The sequence below is a fragment of the Dendrobates tinctorius genome, unplaced genomic scaffold (genome assembly GCF_039654945.1).
Source record: "Dendrobates tinctorius isolate UK_male_01 unplaced genomic scaffold, ASM3965494v1 ptg000070l, whole genome shotgun sequence".
Taxonomy (NCBI): Eukaryota; Metazoa; Chordata; class Amphibia; order Anura; family Dendrobatidae; genus Dendrobates; species Dendrobates tinctorius.
In genome coordinates this window covers 66,926,263-66,945,125 of record NW_027361738.1, presented here as the reverse complement: position 1 = coordinate 66,945,125, position 18,863 = coordinate 66,926,263, and the positions used below count along the sequence as shown (strand labels likewise).

General features: G+C 43.6%; 1 protein-coding gene across 3 annotated transcripts in view; it reads right to left on the bottom strand.

Moving 5' to 3' along the window:
- CUNH10orf67 (chromosome unknown C10orf67 homolog) overlaps window positions 1–18,863 on the bottom strand; it is a 216,154-nt gene that overhangs the window by 37,231 nt on the left and 160,060 nt on the right. For all 3 annotated transcript variants that reach the window (XM_073581804.1, XM_073581805.1, XM_073581806.1), the window contains exon 12: window positions 18,555–18,620. In XM_073581804.1, coding sequence (XP_073437905.1) covers window positions 18,555–18,620 — 66 coding nt within the window. The remainder of the gene's footprint in view (window positions 1–18,554; window positions 18,621–18,863) is intronic.

Here is an 18,863-nt window from a genome sequence, read left to right as displayed (position 1 = left end):
TGTGGAAAAAATATGATTTTTTAATTGTATGGCTTTATTTTATAAACTTCTGTGAAGCACTGGGGGGTTCAAAGTGCTCACCACACATCTAGATAAGTTCCTTGGGGGGTCTAGTTTCCAAAATGGTGTCATTTGTGGGGGGGTTTCCACTGTTTTGGTACATTAGGGGTTTTCCAAACGCGACATGGTGTCCGATCTCAATTCCAGCCAAAAACGTCAAATGGCGCTGCTTCCCTTCCGAGCTCTGCCATTCGCCCAAATAGTGGTTTACCCCCACATGTGGGGTATCAGCGTACTCAGGACAAATTGCACAATAACTTTTAGGGTCCTGTTACCCTTGGAAAAATAAGAATTGAGGGTGAAAAGATCATTTTTGTGGAAAAAATATGATTTTTTAATTGTATGGCTTTATGTTATAAACTTCTGTGAAGCCCATGGGGGTTCAAAGTTCTCACCACACATCTAGCTAAGTTCCTTAGGGGGTCTAGTTTCCAAAATGGTGTCATTTGTGGGGGGTTTCCACTGTTTTGGTACATCAGGGGTTTTCCAAACGCGACATGGTGTCCGATCTCAATTCCAGCCCAAAACGTCAAATGGCGCTGCTTCCCTTCCGAGCTCTGCCATGCGCCCAAATAGTGGTTTACCCCCACATGTGGGGTATCAGCGTACTCAGGACAAATTGCACAATAACTTTTAGGGTCCTGTTACCCTTGGAAAAATAAGAATTGAGGGTGAAAAGATCATTTTTGTGGAAAAAATATGATTTTTTAATTGTATGGCTTTATTTTATAAACTTCTGTGAAGCCCATGGGGGTTCAAAGTTCTCACCACACATCTAGATAAGTTCCTTAGGGGGTCTAGTTTCCAAAATGGTGTCATTTGTGGGGGGTTTCCACTGTTTTGGTACATCAGGGGTTTTCCAAACGCGACATGGAGTCCGATCTCAATTCCAGCCCAAAACGTCAAATGGCGCTGCTTCCCTTCCGAGCTCTGCCATGCGCCCAAATAGTGGTTTACCCCCACATGTGGGGTATCAGCGTACTCAGGACAAATTGCACAATAACTTTTAGGGTCCTGTTACCCTTGGAAAAATAAGAATTGAGGGTGAAAAGATCATTTTTGTGGAAAAAATATGATTTTTTAATTGTATGGCTTTATGTTATAAACTTCTGTGAAGCCCATGGGGGTTCAAAGTTCTCACCACACATCTAGATAAGTTCCTTAGGGGGTCTAGTTTCCAAAATGGGGTCACTTGTAGGGGGTTTCCACTGTTTAGGTACATCAAGGACTCTCCAAACGTGACATGGCGTCCAATCTGAATTCCAGCCAATTTTGCATTGAAAAAGTCAAACGGCGCTCCTTCCATTCTGAGCTCTGCCATGCGCCGAAACAGTCGTTCCCCCCCACATATCAGGTATCTGCATACTCAGGACAAATTGCACAATAACTTTTGCAGTCCAATTTCTCCTGTTACCCTTGGTAAAATAAAAAAAATTGAACCTGAATTATTTTTTTATGAAAAAAAGTTAGATGTTCATTTTTTTTAAATATTCAAAAAAATTCCTGTGACGCACCTAAAGGGTTAATAAACTTCTTGAATGTGGTTTTGAGCACCTTAAGGGGTGCAGTTTTTAGAATGGTGTCACTTTTGGGTATTTTCTATCATATAGACCCCTCAAAGTGGCTTCAAATGTGATGTGGTCCTAAAAATAAAATGGTGTTGTAAAAATGAGAAATCGCTGGTCAACTTTTAACCCTTATAACTTCCTAACAAAAAAAATTTTGGTTCCAAAATTGTGCTGATGTAAAGTAAACATGTGGGAAATGTTACTTATCAAGTTTTTTGTGTGCCGTATCTCTGTGATTTAAGGGCATAAAACTTCAAAGTTGGAAAATTGCAAAATTTTCAAAATTTTTGCCAAATTTCCATTTTTTTCACAAATAAACGCAAGTTATTTGAATGAAATTTTACCACTAACATGAAGTACAATATGTCACGAGAAAACAATGTCAGAATCACCGGGATCCATGGAAGCGTTCCAGAGTTATGACCTCATAAAGGTACAGTGGTCAGAATTGTAAAAATTGGCCCGGTCATGAACGTGCAAACCACCCTTGGGGGTGAAGGGGTTAACGGTTTTGAGGCCTGCTAACTATTTAAATCATTAGCCTGCACCCTATTTATTGCCTCAGGAACAGGTGGCTGCCTCCATTTTGTCCATTTGTGACCTTCACTAGGTGTGTTGCTGTTGTATGTGAAACATGGCAGACAGTCTGACTTTCAACACAACTGAGCAGGTTCTCTTCAACTGGCTTTTGTCATGCCGCTTTGGTCACCCATACCCAGTGATAGTGGATCCACGGAGGAGGAGACGCATGTGGGTCCATCCACTTTTGAGGCAACGACTCACAAGAGGTCATTTTCACCGCCTCTATTCTTCTATGCGGGAGCATCCTGTTAAATTTTACCAATACTGTCGCATGAGCATTGCCACATTTGATCGACTCTTGGAGACGCCCTGGGATAACCTTTCAGGACACAAGGATGCGCAAAGCTATATCTGCAGAGGAGCGACTTCTACTCACAATACGGTATGTACTACAAAACCACATTCTCTATGTTCATAATGTGTGGGCCAAAGTATGTATTTTTGGCTTATTGGACTAAGTTTAATGCCCTCATCTTAGTCCACATATGTTTAAACTTACAGACCAGAATGTTAGCTCTAATATGTACTGAATATCACTTAGTCATTGTGCAACCAAATATGTGTGTGTTAATCTATCTCAATTCCTACCAAGTTTGGTCGGCATGTAACTGATTTTTTTGGACTTTCTGCATTCTAAAATTATCCATTTCTGTTGCTCTTCAGCTTCCTGTCCACTGGCCTGTCTTATGCCGCCCTCCACCATGAGTTTCTCATTGGAAGATCTACCATTTCTGGCATAGTCAGGTCAACATGTATAGAAATCTGGACAAGACTCCATCATGTCGTCATGCCCGAGCCCAGGATGGAAGACTGAGGATATCAAGGGACTTTGAGGAGGAATGCCAGTTTCCTAATTGTATTGGGGCCCTTGATGGCAAACATATCCGGGTGCGTAAGCCGCCGAACTCTGGCTCCCAATTCTTCAATTATAAACAATACTTTTCTGTTGTATTGTTGGCTCTGGTAGACCCTCAATGCAAGTTTATAATTGTTGACATTGGGGCCTATGGAAGGATGGGAGACTCTAGAGTCTTCAATACTTCCATAATGGCTCGACGGCTACGCACTAACCAGTTTGATCTACCACCACCACGCCAGCTACCAGGCTCCACTGAAGAATCAGTCCCTTATGTCCTTGTGGCGGATGAGACGTTTCAGTTAACGCGCAATGTCATGAGGCCATATCCCTGGCGCAACCTTGACCACAGGCGCAGAATTTTTAACTTGCGCCTATCACGTGCTAGGCGACTGGTGGAGTGTTCCTTTGGCATTCTTTGTGCCAAATGGCGGGTACTTCAGTCTGCCATTCAGCTGAGTGAACAAAATGTTAACGAAGTTGTGAAAGCCTGTGTGGTTCTTCATAACTTCACCAGGATACATGATTGCTCCTCCTCTGCTGGTGTTGTGCGTAGGCCGGACAATGTGCGTAGGGTGAGACCCCTATCAACCCTCAACGTAGACTGCTCTCTGGGCTCAAAGTGCGTGATATTTTCACTAATTACTTTATCTCACCTGAGGGGGCAACTTCTTGGCAAGAGCATGCTGTGTCTATGTTATAATTTTTGGTTTTATGTGTGTCTAAATATATATATTTATACCCCTTCTGATTCTATGACTGTTTCATTGCATTGCTAAGTGTGTGTTAGTATGTTGACACTGTTTTTGAGACATCACACAGATACGTAAACTGTAGTAGACAAATTTTTACCTTTGCCTTTTTTTGTTTGTTTTTTTAAAGGCAAACATATTATTGCCATATGAAAACTGTGGCAATGGGCCAAATTGCCCTTTTTTGCATAAGAAAACTTTTTTGAAAAGTAACATTTTCAAACAGTACACAAAATAACATTATGCAATAACAATATTGCTACATTAGAAATTTTTAATCCAAAGGAAAAAAGAGGTGGCCTCCAGCACCAAAATTATTGATAAAAGATAACACTCACATTTCTTCTGAATGTTTTCCAATCATATTAATAATCCACCATGACAGGCAAGGCTACCTTACACCTTTCAGACAGATATTACATGTCTGTACAAAAGATAATATTTCACCGTGCTATACTGTAAAGTCAAAGGATGAAAATACACTACTCACTTGCTAATGCCTAGAAAAGGCATGCTGGCCTTAGTGAAGTAGTCACTTTTTTGCCAGCTAGCTATAGTCACAAATCAAGGCGACCAGCCTTAATAACATCACGCTCTCTCTATGTCTTAACAAGTGAGTAGTGTATTTTCATCCTTTCACTTGACCAGTATATGGTTAAATATTCTCTTTTCTACAGACATGTAATATCTGTCTGAAAGGCGTAAGATAGCATTGCCTGTCTGATTGGAAAACATTCAGAAGAAATGTGAGTTTTCACTTTTTTCACAAAGTTTGGTGATGGAGACCACCTGTTTTTTCCTTTGGATTGATATTTGTAGCACCAGTGAAACCGCACTGGACATCTCCTGGCATCAGACTGATTGTGGACACAGAATTATAAATTCTCATATGTTGGGGAAGGAGAAGGTGGAAGAGCAGCCTGTGGTTGCTGCTGGCTACTGTGCCCAACATCGCCCTGTGTGGGGCCATACTGTTGCCCATGATGTGGGTAGTGTCCTGCCTCCTGTGATTGTTGGGGGTACTGGCCAGAGTAATAATGAGGAGGGGCATCTTGTTGGCTGTGGTAGGCACGTGTCTCATACCCACCAAGATAGTCATATCGTCCCCAACCTGGTTGGGACCAGCCTCCAACACTGGGTGGGAACAAGTGGCCATATTGGTGTGGTTGGCTAGAGGCAGACATTTGTGGCTGCTGTATGGAAGGTTGGGTAGTGGGAGGAAGGGGGTGAGGTGTAGGCCCACGTATTTGAGGATCCTCAGACCCTGCTTGAGCATGCATGATTACACACGGACCACACGTGTGACCTGCGAGAAATACGCAGGTCTTTTGGCTGCTGCCAGGAAATGGCCCAATCCATCATCAGGAAGCTGATACATGCAAATGAGCTCAAAAAGCGCTCCAGACATCCAGGAAGTACGCCTCAACGGAGTACAGCAGCGTCATGGTGTCCTCTTTTCTGAATGTGGAAATGCTAATTGTCCTGGTGCAGGAGCGGCCCGAAATATGGGACCAATGTGATGTCCATTATGCCAAACGGGCAAGAAAGGAGGCGTCATGGAGGCGCATATGTAGGCAGATGTTCCATGACTTTGGTAATTGGCCACGTGATGAGCAGCAGAAAATGAGTAAGTACAAGCCAAAACATGAGTAAAATTACCGCACAACAAAAAATGATTATAGAATCAGCACCCCCCCTTTCCTGTGCTTGTACTTTTTTCCTCATGAGGCCGTTAGATTTTGATGTGACACGTGGTTTGACACTGCCATAATTTGGGCCAGGCCACAAGCTCCTCATCCTCCTAGCCAAACAAGTTATTAAGTGTAGTAGATCTTCTAAAGGGGACAAAGTCAGTAATGGTCAGATGGTCCAAAGAGGCAGAGTCAGCCTTCCAAGAAATGAAAGGGGATCTATGTAAACATCCCATTCTGGTGGCCCCGGACTTTAAGCGTGAATTTATCCTTCAGACATATGCCTCAGATGTCGGGGTAGGAGCAGTCCTTTCCCAGGAGATACATGGGGAGGAGCATCCTGTTCTCTACCTGAGTAGGAAGTTGTCCTCTTGTGAAAGAAATTACTCAGTTTTAGAGAAGGAGTGTCTGGCCATAAAATGGGCAGTGGATACCTTACGGTACTACATGGTGGGATGAAGATTTAGGATAATATCTAACTATGCCCCACTCAGATGGATGAGGGAAACAAAGGGTAAGAATGCTAGGGTCACCCACTGGTTCTTAGCCCTGCAAGACTTCAGCTTCCATGTAGAGCATAGGGACAGGAAGCTGCATGGGAATGCCGATGCCCTCTCAAGAATCCCTTGTCTGGTAGGTGAAAGTGCCAAGCCCCATGGCTTTAGGCAGAGTGGGGAGGTATGTGGTGTGGCTAAGCGTTGTATAGTCGATGGGAGATATGTGTCTTAGAGATGGCTTGTCTCCGTAATGTAAGGCATAATGGATATTACTATACCTCTAATGTACTGCAAGGACCTGTGGTGAGGTCACAATTGAGTGACCAGTCAGCTGCTAGGTTCGTGGGTGTGGCTATACCCTTATAACGTAGACTGCTCCTGAAACACAGAGCTGTATGTGGGAGGACTAAAGCCCCTGTTACACACTGCGATATCGCTAGCAATATCGCTATAAAGTCACCGATTTTGTGACGTTGCAGCGATATTGCTAGCGATATCGCTGCATGTGATACTTACCTCCGACCGGCTCCCCCGCTGGTTATCGCTGATAGCGCGAGAACCTCCTGAACCATTCCTCGTCGGTCACTTCCTGCGGCGCTTCCTGTGGCGCCGACGAGCAATGCGTGGAGCCGGGCAGGAGGACGCAGGATCGCCGCGTCTGACAGGTAAGTAGCGATCCCCGTCCCCAGCGATGTCGCTGGTGAGATATGCCTGTTTGGCAGCTCACTAGCGACCACCTAGCGATGCACCAGCGATCCTGACCGCGTCATATCGCTGGTCGGGATCGCTGGTGCATCGCTAGGTGTAACGGTACCCTAAGCCTCCAGTGTGTGCTGAGGCTCCAGGACTGAGCCTGAAGTAACGAACATTTGTGTTCTCTTTTTGCCTAAGCTAAAGGCTATCTCTTTTGTGACGTGCTGCTTTATGGGTTCATGATGCAATAAACCCCATGAACTTTAAAGGAACCTGCCTCCTGATTAATTCCCGCTGCACCTGAGCGAGTAGAATCCCTACAATCCCTACAATATATGTATATATACAGTGGGGCAAAAAAGTATTTAGTCAGTCAGCAATAGTGCAAGTTCCACCACTTAAAAAGATGAGAGGCGTCTGTAATTTACATCATAGGTAGACCTCAACTATGGGAGACAAACTGAGAAAAAAAAATCCAGAAAATCACATTGTCTGTTTTTTTTTCATTTTATTTGCATATTATGGTGGAAAATAAGTATTTGGTCAGAAACAAGCAATCAAGATTTCTGGCTCTCACAGACCTGTAACTTCTTCTTTAAGAGTCTCCTCTTTCCTCCACTCATTACCTGTAGTAATGGCACCTGTTTAAACTTGTTATCAGTATAAAAAGACACCTGTGCACACCCTCAAACAGTCTGACTCCAAACTCCACTATGGTGAAGACCAAAGAGCTGTCAAAGGACACCAGAAACAAAATTGTAGCCCTGCACCAGGCTGGGAAGACTGAATCTGCAATAGCCAACCAGCTTGGAGTGAAGAAATCAACTGTGGGAGCAATAATTAGAAAATGGAAGACATACAAGACCACTGATAATCTCCCTCGATCTGGTGCTCCACGCAAAATCCCACCCCGTGGGGTCAGAATGATCACAAGAACGGTGAGCAAAAATCCCAGAACCACGTGGGGGGACCTAGTGAATGAACTGCAGAGAGCTGGGACCAATGTAACAAGGCCTACCATAAATAACACACTACGCCACCATGGACTCAGATCCTGCAGTGCCAGACGTGTCCCACTGCTTAAGCCTGTACATGTCCGGGCCCGTCTGAAGTTTGCTAGAGAGCATTTGGATAATCCAGAGGAGTTTTGGGAGAATGTCCTATGGTCTGATGAAACCAAACTGGAACTGTTTGGTAGAAACACAACTTGTCGTGTTTGGAGGAAAAAGAATACTGAGTTGCATCCATCAAACACCATACCTACTGTAAAGCATGGTGGTGGAAACATCATGCTTTGGGGCTGTTTCTCTGCAAAGGGGCCAGGACGACTGATCCGGGTACATGAAAGAATGAATGGGGCCATGTATCGTGAGATTTTGAGTGCAAACCTCCTTCCATCAGCAAGGGCATTGAAGATGAAACGTGGCTGGGTCTTTCAACATGACAATGATCCAAAGCACACCGCCAGGGCAACGAAGGACTGGCTTCGTAAGAAGCATTTCAAGGTCCTGGAGTGGCCTAGCCAGTCTCCAGATCTCAACCCTATAGAAAACCTTTGGAGGGAGTTGAAAGTCCGTGTTGCCAAGCGAAAAGCCAAAAACATCACTGCTCTAGAGGAGATCTGCATGGAGGAATGGGCCAACATACCAACAACAGTGTGTGGCAACCTTGTGAAGACTTACAGAAAACGTTTGACCTCTGTCATTGCCAACAAAGGATATATCACAAAGTATTGAGATGAAATTTTGTTTCTGACCAAATACTTATTTTCCACCATAATATGCAAATAAAATGAAAAAAAAACAGACAATGTGATTTTCTGGATTTTTTTTTCTCAGTTTGTCTCCCATAGTTGAGGTCTACCTATGATGTAAATTACAGACGCCTCTCATCTTTTTAAGTGGTGGAACTTGCACTATTGCTGACTGACTAAATACTTTTTTGCCCCACTGTATATATACACTCACTGGCCACTTTATTAGGTACACCTGTCCAACTGTGTGTTAAGACTTAATTTCTAATCAGCCAATCACATGGCGGCAACTCAGTGCATTTAGGCATGTAGACATGGTCAAGACAATCTCCTGCAGTTCAAACCGAGCATCAGTATGGGGAAGAAAGGTGATTTGAGTGCCTTTGAACGTGGCATGATTGTTGGTGCCAGAAGGGCTGGTCTGAGAATTTCAGAAACTGCTGATCTACTGGGATTTTCACGCACAACCATCTCTAGGGTTTACAGAGAATGGTCCGAAAAAGAAAAAAAATCCAGTGAGCGGCAGTTCTGTGGCCGGAAATGCCATGTTGATGCCAGAGGTCAGAGGAGAATGGGCAGACTGGTTCGAGCTGATAGAAAGGCAACAGTGACTCAAATTGCCACCCGTTACAACCAAGGTAGGCAGAAGAGCATCTCTGAACGCACAGTGCGTCGAACTTTGAGGCAGATGGGCTACAGCAGCAGAAGACCACACTGGGTACCACTCCTCTCAGCTAAGAACAGGAAACTGAGGCTACAATTTGCACAAGCTCATCGAAATTGGACAGTAGAAGATTGGAAAAACGTTGCCTGGTCTGATGAGTCTCGATTTCTGCTGCGACATTCGGATGGTAGGGTCAGAATTTGGCGTAAACAACATGAAAGCATGGATCCATCCTGCCTTGTATCAACGGTTCAGGCTGGTGGTGGTGGTGTCATGGTGTGGGGAATTTTTTCTGGGCACTCTTTGGGCCCCTTGGTACCAATTGAGCATCGTTGCAACGCCACAGCCTACCTGAGTATTGTTGCTGACCATGTCCATCCCTTTATGACCACAATGTACCCAACATCTGATGGCTACTTTCAGCAGGATAATGCGCCATGTCATAAAGCTCGAATCATCTCAGATTGGTTTCTTGAACATGACAATGAGTTTACTGTACTCAAATGGCCTCCTCAGTCACCAGATCTCAATCCAATAGAGCATCTTTGGGATGTGGTGGAACGGGAGATTCGCATCAGGGATGTGCAGCCGACAAATCTGCGCCAACTGTGTGATGCCATCATGTCAATATGGTCCAAAATCTCTGAGGAATGCTTCCAGCACCTTGTTGAATCTCTGCCACGAAGAATTGAGGCAGTTCTGAAGGCAAAAGGGGGTCCAACCCCTTACTAGCATGGTGTACCTAATAAAGTGGCCAGTGAGTGTATATATATATATATATATATATATATACACTCACTGGCCACTTTATTAGGTACACCTGTCCAACTGTGTGTTAAGACTTAATTTCTAATCAGCCAATCACATGGCGGCAACTCAGTGCATTTAGGCATGTAGACATGTTCAAGACAATCTCCTGCAGTTCAAACCGAGCATCAGTATGGGGAAGAAAGGTGATTTGAGTGCCTTTGAACGTGGCATGATTGTTGGTGCCAGAAGGGCTGGTCTGAGAATTTCAGAAACTGCTGATCTACTGGGATTTTCACGCACAACCATCTCTAGGGTTTACAGAGAATGGTCCGAAAAAGAAAAAAAATCCAGTGAGCGGCAGTTCTGTGGCCGGAAATGCCATGTTGATGCCAGAGGTCAGAGGAGAATGGGCAGACTGGTTCGAGCTGATAGAAAGGCAACAGTGACTCAAATTGCCACCCGTTACAACCAAGGTAGGCAGAAGAGCATCTCTGAACGCACAGTGCGTCGAACTTTGAGGCAGATGGGCTACAGCAGCAGAAGACCACACTGGGTACCACTCCTCTCAGCTAAGAACAGGAAACTGAGGCTACAATTTGCACAAGCTCATCGAAATTGGACAGTAGAAGATTGGAAAAACGTTGCCTGGTCTGATGAGTCTCGATTTCTGCTGCGACATTCGGATGGTAGGGTCAGAATTTGGCGTAAACAACATGAAAGCATGGATCCATCCTGCCTTGTATCAACGGTTCAGGCTGGTGGTGGTGGTGTCATGGTGTGGGGAATTTTTTCTGGGCACTCTTTGGGCCCCTTGGTACCAATTGAGCATCGTTGCAACGCCACAGCCTACCTGAGTATTGTTGCTGACCATGTCCATCCCTTTATGACCACAATGTACCCAACATCTGATGGCTACTTTCAGCAGGATAATGCGCCATGTCATAAAGCTCGAATCATCTCAGATTGGTTTCTTGAACATGACAATGAGTTTACTGTACTCAAATGGCCTCCTCAGTCACCAGATCTCAATCCAATAGAGCATCTTTGGGATGTGGTGGAACGGGAGATTCGCATCAGGGATGTGCAGCCGACAAATCTGCGCCAACTGTGTGATGCCATCATGTCAATATGGTCCAAAATCTCTGAGGAATGCTTCCAGCACCTTGTTGAATCTCTGCCACGAAGAATTGAGGCAGTTCTGAAGGCAAAAGGGGGTCCAACCCCTTACTAGCATGGTGTACCTAATAAAGTGGCCAGTGAGTGTATATATATATATATATATATACACACTCACTGGCCACTTTATTAGGTACACCTGTCCAACTGTGTGTTAAGACTTAATTTCTAATCAGCCAATCACATGGCGGCAACTCAGTGCATTTAGGCATGTAGACATGTTCAAGACAATCTCCTGCAGTTCAAACCGAGCATCAGTATGGGGAAGAAAGGTGATTTGAGTGCCTTTGAACGTGGCATGATTGTTGGTGCCAGAAGGGCTGGTCTGAGAATTTCAGAAACTGCTGATCTACTGGGATTTTCACGCACAACCATCTCTAGGGTTTACAGAGAATGGTCCGAAAAAGAAAAAAAATCCAGTGAGCGGCAGTTCTGTGGCCGGAAATGCCATGTTGATGCCAGAGGTCAGAGAAGAATGGGCAGACTGGTTCGAGCTGATAGAAAGGCAACAGTGACTCAAATTGCCACCCGTTACAACCAAGGTAGGCAGAAGAGCATCTCTGAACGCACAGTGCGTCGAACTTTGAGGCAGATGGGCTACAGCAGCAGAAGACCACACTGGGTACCACTCCTCTCAGCTAAGAACAGGAAACTGAGGCTACAATTTGCACAAGCTCATCGAAATTGGACAGTAGAAGATTGGAAAAACGTTGCCTGGTCTGATGAGTCTCGATTTCTGCTGCGACATTCAGATGGTAGGGTCAGAATTTGGCGTAAACAACATGAAAGCATGGATCCATCCTGCCTTGTATCAACGGTTCAGGCTGGTGGTGGTGGTGTCATGGTGTGGGGAATTTTTTCTGGGCACTCTTTGGGCCCCTTGGTACCAATTGAGCATCGTTGCAACGCCACAGCCTACCTGAGTATTGTTGCTGACCATGTCCATCCCTTTATGACCACAATGTACCCAACATCTGATGGCTACTTTCAGCAGGATAATGCGCCATGTCATAAAGCTCGAATCATCTCAGATTGGTTTCTTGAACATGACAATGAGTTTACTGTACTCAAATGGCCTCCTCAGTCACCAGATCTCAATCCAATAGAGCATCTTTGGGATGTGGTGGAACAGGAGATTCGCATCAGGGATGTGCAGCCGACAAATCTGCGCCAACTGTGTGATGCCATCATGTCAATATGGTCCAAAATCTCTGAGGAATGCTTCCAGCACCTTGTTGAATCTCTGCCACGAAGAATTGAGGCAGTTCTGAAGGCAAAAGGGGGTCCAACCCCTTACTAGCATGGTGTACCTAATAAAGTGGCCAGTGAGTGTATATATATATATATATATATATATATATATATATATATCTCATGTCATGACTTGTTAGACCAAATTGCCTGAAAGTGGCACTTAGTAAAGTATCAATAAAGCTGTATAAATGAAGTACGCCATTGTGCCTCTTTTTCTAAAAAGCCAAATAAATATTAACTACCTGTGCAGGATGGACAAGTGTGAACATGAGTGTAAAGCCCCCGTTACACACTGCGATATCGCTAGCAATATCGCTGTAAAGTCACCGATTTTGTGACGTTGCAGCGATATTGCTAGCGATATCGCTGCATGTGATACTTACCTCCGACCGGCTCCCCCACTGGTAATCGCTGATCGCGCGAGAAGCTCCTGGACCATTTCTCGTCGGCCACTTCCTGCGGCTCTTCCTGCTGTGACGACGAGCGACGCGTGGAGCCGGGCGGGAGGACGCAGGATCGTCGCGTCTGACAGTAGCGATCTCCGTCCCCAGCGATGTCGCTGGTGAGATCTGCCTGAGTGGCAGCTCACTAGCGACCACCTAGCGATGCACCAGCGATCCTGACCGCGTCATATCGCTAGTCGGGATCGCTGGTGCATCGCTAGGTGTAACGGCACCCTAACACAAAGCAGAACCAAAACACCTTTTTATCCCAGACATGGTGTCCCAGCGTTGACACAGTTAAACAATGTTTAATAAGGGAAAAGATAGTGAAAGGGAAAATATGACTCAAAGCGCAAACAAGCAAATCGGGAGCTTATAAAGCAAGAGGGAGATAAAGGACAACAGGTATCCTCTGGCTTATCGCATGCACCACAAATCATAAAGCTGTCTTACTTATCTGGCTCTGATGGCTGATGCCATACCACAAGGATCGCAGTTCACTAGATGTCCCATCAAGACAGCGACACTAGTGTGATTAGTCAGTCATTCCACAACTAATCTGAAGAACAGGTCTGAGTGATGTGAACCTGCAATAATGCCATCAGGGGCTCATTCTTCTAGTTATGAGCATGGTCACAGATGGAGATTTCTCATAATTGTTGTTGTCCCAAAAACAACATTTATCAGCTATTCACAGGATAAATGATATATGAATGATTTCTAGGAGCCTGGATGCTGGGACCCCCACTGATCTCAAAAACAGGGGCCCAAAGTCCTTGTGTGAATAAAACATTAGTGAACATATGTTCCCACCACTACATTATTTGTCTATAACTTCTAGAATTAATGGCCAATTAATGGACCATTGGTCGCACGTGCTCAGTAATGCTTTCTTTACACAGCAGATTTTGAGCCTCTAGTTCTCATGATCGGTGGTGGTCCCAGCAGCTAGACTCCCAGAAATCATGCATTTAAAATCTATATAGGGAATATATGATAAAGAGTTTGTCCCTTAAGCAACATTTATCACCTATTTCCTGGATAGATATTAAATGTATGATCGTCGGGGATGTCTCCTCTGTTGTCCGGGGGAAAGCTTAAGGGACCAGACCAATACTTGCGGGCGGAAGCAGGGGTTGTACTTAAGGGAATACCGCAGAAGCAGACAGAGTTGGCGGGAACAGACAGCGCGCAACAGGGAGCAGTGAGTGCTCTGGTCTCGTCAAAACTCCGCCACCCCTGCCACTGGCAGAGACTGTAAGGAGAGACGTGCAGTGTGCCAGTGGATTACCACAGAGCGAGGTGCTAGATGATACTGGGTGCGGGACCAATACTCGCGCCCGAATTTCCCAGCGTACATCCGCCAGACAACAGTTGGTGCAGACGGCGTGGTGGCCCACGCTCTCCCGGCTGCATCAGTATATGGACAAGGGGCAGTGGAAGGTGCCGGAGACTGACCGCTGTTGCCAGAAGACGGATCTGCATTATCTTCAGGATCCTCACCGGACAAGTACTACGCTGGCCGTTGTGGACATCACCCCCTGCTTTGGGATTCATCTCATCTCAGAGAACGTCTGACAGCTAAGTTGATGTAACACGAACTGCCACTATCTGTTTCCTTGTTTTCATTGACTCGGCACATCTTTTTGCATCTGAACTGTTTTTTGTTTTTCATTGTTAACAAGAACCTTCTGTGGGCATAAAAGAGGACTTTTCTGGGCAGCACATCATCCTGTTCACACAGGCCTGTGTGCTGCTGAGAATGATGATTTTTAAGCAATCTTAAAAATCAACTCACCAGACGAACGAATATTTTTCTGGATCACCGAGTGATTGGCAGACTTTTTAAACAGTGTAAATGCACCCCTTGGAAGTAGGGTGCAAATGGAACCTTACAAGGATGTCTTCTGATCTGATCCACTGACAGCCTTGAGAGAGATTTAAAGGGACTCTGTCAGGAGGATTTTCACTACTGAAACTAGTTGCATGGCTGTATAGGTTGTAATATAACAGTAAACGGATTTTGTAGGTAGTAATCTGATGTGTCAGCACGGAGAAATAAATCTTGGAAGTCACATCAAATTAGCCTGGAAATGCATTGGGGGCATGTCCCCAATTACAAAGACAAGCCCCAATTGCAATGGCAGGCTAATTTGCATTTTCATTTAAAGCTTGATTTCTCAGAGCTGACATACTGAATTACTTCAATATGCCAATAGTTTCAGAAGTAAAATCCTCCTGATAGTTCTCTTTAAAGATTAAAGGGGATCTACAGCCCCTGAGAAGCCATCTAGATAAAAAAAAGAAAAGAAGCTATACTCAGCCCAGGAATCCACCCACTATTCCAGCAAGGTCATTCGGATGGTCCTTGCTGGATAACAAGTAATGATGTCAGCGGCCACTGAATGACTGCAGAGTCAGGAGACTGGTGGTCGGGATGTCATCACCGAAACCGTCAGTAGCAGCACTAGCGTGAGAAGCAGGTTCCATGGGTGGGTACTGCTTCTTTTATTCTTATTTGAATGCTGTAGATAAGCCCCTGATGGCGGTGGCCGCATCTTATATACGAAAAAATAGGTGACAGATTCCCTTTAAAGAGTAACTAAACTTTTTTCTTATATTAATAATTCTCAAGGCATTGCAAAGTTATACATTTTTGTAATATACTTCATTGCCTCATTTTTCCTCCTTCTCTCCAAAACACTGTGCTGCAGGGCTGTTTTGATGCCTAGTTTATGCTCCTTTAAGAACAGCTTTCAACTGCTGCTCAGCTAAGATCCATATACTATATTCAAACAATCTGTGTACAGAAACTCCCCGGTTTTAGAATAGGGGTGTTTAGCAGAGAAGATCAGACAGGGAAAGTTGTGTACACAGACTGTTTGAATATAATGTACAGTATGTTTGCTGAGCATCAGTTGAAAGCAGCTTCTAAAGGAGCACAAACTGGGCACTGACACAGCACAACATTGTATTTGGTATATAAGGAGGCAAAATAAGATACTGTAATATATTTAAAAAAATACATAACTTTGCAGTGACCAGAGGATAATTAAATAAATAACTTTTTATAGTTATTGTTTAATGCTACAACTCACAACTATTAACAGGGGCCTGCTTACAACGCTATTCCCCAAGAGTTTAACAAAATGCTGATGGTTTAGTGTCCGTAAAAGTGAAAAGAGTGAATTACAGTAAAATAAAAAAAAATTATTACAAAGAAAAATAATAAAATATAAAATGCTATCTCCATAATCATAAAGTTTCCTGTGTAATAAAGATAGCATGTAAGGTATAATGTTCAATAACCATGAGAAAAACAGAACAGATAAGTACTTTTTTACATTTAACAAAAAAAATAAAATAAAATAAATGTTATTATACGTGTCCCAAAATAACACATCTCGACATGTAAAAAAATCAAGAGCTCAAAAAGCAATAGCAACCAAAAAACGTTATCTTACAGAAAGTGGTAAGGCAAAAGAACAAAAAGAAGTGTACACTGAGAGCAAAAAGAGAAGCACCCAGTCACTGACAGATTCCTTTCATCTTTTTAATAAAATGCACATAGAAAAACATAATGTCTTACAAAAGTGATCGGGTTTCAGGAAAAGGACACATCTGTAGGTGGATTTCGAGATCACTTACACACTTACATATATATATTGACTTTAGAATATTATAAAAACTAAAGCAACAAGGGTTAATTATTAACTTTTCAAGGAGGAAAAAAAATCGCCAATCAGTAGTTTATTTGTCCAGTTCAAGTCAGGCAATAAAAACAAATTCTGATTATCATTACGATTTCAGACATTGTCATCGTCCAGCAATGGTTTATGGATTTCCAAAAATTGTGGAGTTTAGACATTGACCACCCGAAACTAGCATAACACTGAGATCCATAGCACAGGTGATCAATATCAGATGGGTGGGTGTCAGATCCCGGGCACCCCATTAATCAGCTGTTATCTCTTTCGATGGACGCCAGATGTAAAGAACGTATGGAGCTATAAAACATCACAGCTCTGCACACTGTTAGTGGCCGCTCCCATCTACTGCAGGTCAGCTTCTATTCACTAAGGATAGTCATCAATATCAAAGTAGTGGACGACCCCTTCAATGTGATATCTGATCGATATAATTACAGTCATGGCCGAAAGTGTTGGCACTATTGCTGATATTGTTCAACAATTTTGGTTCTCAAGTCCTCAGACAGTTCTCTTCTCCTCTTTCTGTTCTCTTTGCTTAGTGTGGCAAACAGACGCACAATGCAAAGATTGGGTCAACTTCTCCCCTTTTTATCTAATTTCAGATGTGCTTTTCATATTGCCCACACCTGTTACTTGCCACAGGTGACTTGGAACAAGCATCACATGCTTGAAACAAAGTTGTTTACCCACAATTATGTCCAGCCCTTTCTTTTTTCTGTGAAATGATGACCGATTAGCCTTTTTTTCTCAGTTTTTTTTTTTTACGTTATTCCAATAAACACAAAGGAAATAAACGTGTATAACAAAACTTGTGTAATTGCGATAATTTTCTGGGAGAAATGCTTTATTTTCTGGAACAATTTCAAATGTGCCAACACTTTCGGCTATGACTGTATATCAGGGATGTCAAACTCAAATACACAGAGGGCCAAAATTAAAAACTTGGAAAAAGTCATGGACCGACCTTGATATTTATTAAAACAATGTCTACAATTCAGGACAATTTTCCTTATCAACAAATATAAATACGTCATACGTTGTGAAGAGGATAAAGGTCTTGTCGCGTCTAAAGGTATGTGCACATGATGCGGATTTGACTGTGGATTTTTCTGCGCAGATTTTGCTGAATCCGTAGGTAAAATGACTTGTGTTTTACCTGCGGATTTAGTGCAGACTTCCTGTGGATTTTCTGCAGATTTTGTGTGGATTTCGCCTGCGTTTTTACACCTGCAGATTCCTATAATGGAAGAGGTGAAAATAAACCGCAGCAAATCTACGCGGAATTTTCTGCAGCATGTGCACAGCGGATTTGGTTTTCCATAGGTTGACATGATACTGTACATCGCATGGAAAACTGCTGCGGATACACAGGGTCAAATCCACTGCGGATCCGCAGCCAAATCTGCAACGTCTGCACATACCCTTAAATGACAAGTCTGCAGTCACTTGTGTGACTGCAGACTTGTGAATCCTCCCAGTGGATGCACTTAACACTGTGAGGATTCTCCGATGTCCGTGCTGGGAACAGTAATCACGTGACCGTAAGTATGCATTGTGGAAACTCCTGGCCAGTACCTGAATAGACTGGTTTTGGCATGCTCAATATTAGTATATTGCGGAGAATCCTCACAGCTAGCAGTGTGCTCTGGGAGGATTCACAAGCCTGCAGTCACATGGAGTGAGTGCAGACAAGTCATTTTAAACCGGACAACTTTTGGATCTTGAAGAAACCAAGTAAAACTTAAGCACGCTAGCAATTCGACAAGATTGACATAAAAAAACCCTAATAATGTAGCAAAGGCAAAAACAAGTGGTATGGAATGAAAATTTGAGAAAACCTACAGTGCTGTAATGTTCAGCCCAGGAGAGCAGTACGCGGGAGGAATCCCTGCTCCGATTGGAGAGTGCTGTGGGCGGTCTGCAGAAGTGGCGGCAAGTAACATTACATTCACTGCGCACAGGACACTTGCTTATGACGCAGCTCCTTCAGACTGCAGGACGGGGGTGGGAGAGCTGCCTTCCAGATTAGGCCCGTGGGCCACAGTTTGACGTGTTGTATATATAATGTAAATGTATGTAATAAAGAACATTTACATGACTCTTACCTTTGTTTTAGAATATCAAATTTCTTTTCCCAGGTTTTATTAAGTCTCTCCAGTTCCTTTTGCAATCTAAAAACAAGAAAACGTCACATGGAGATTTGAGAGCTCTCCTTTTAATTAAAGACTATTGCAATGGCTAATATTATCTGAAATTATGCAAACCATGAGCCGCTAAGATTTTTTTTAAAGGGTTACCTCAAGTTCTTAAGTGGTCAAAAGTATTGCAAAGTGCTTGTAAAAAAAAAAAGCAACTTTGCAATTTACATCTTACTAAAAATCTTCTTCGTTCTCAATAACTGAGATTTTTAATTC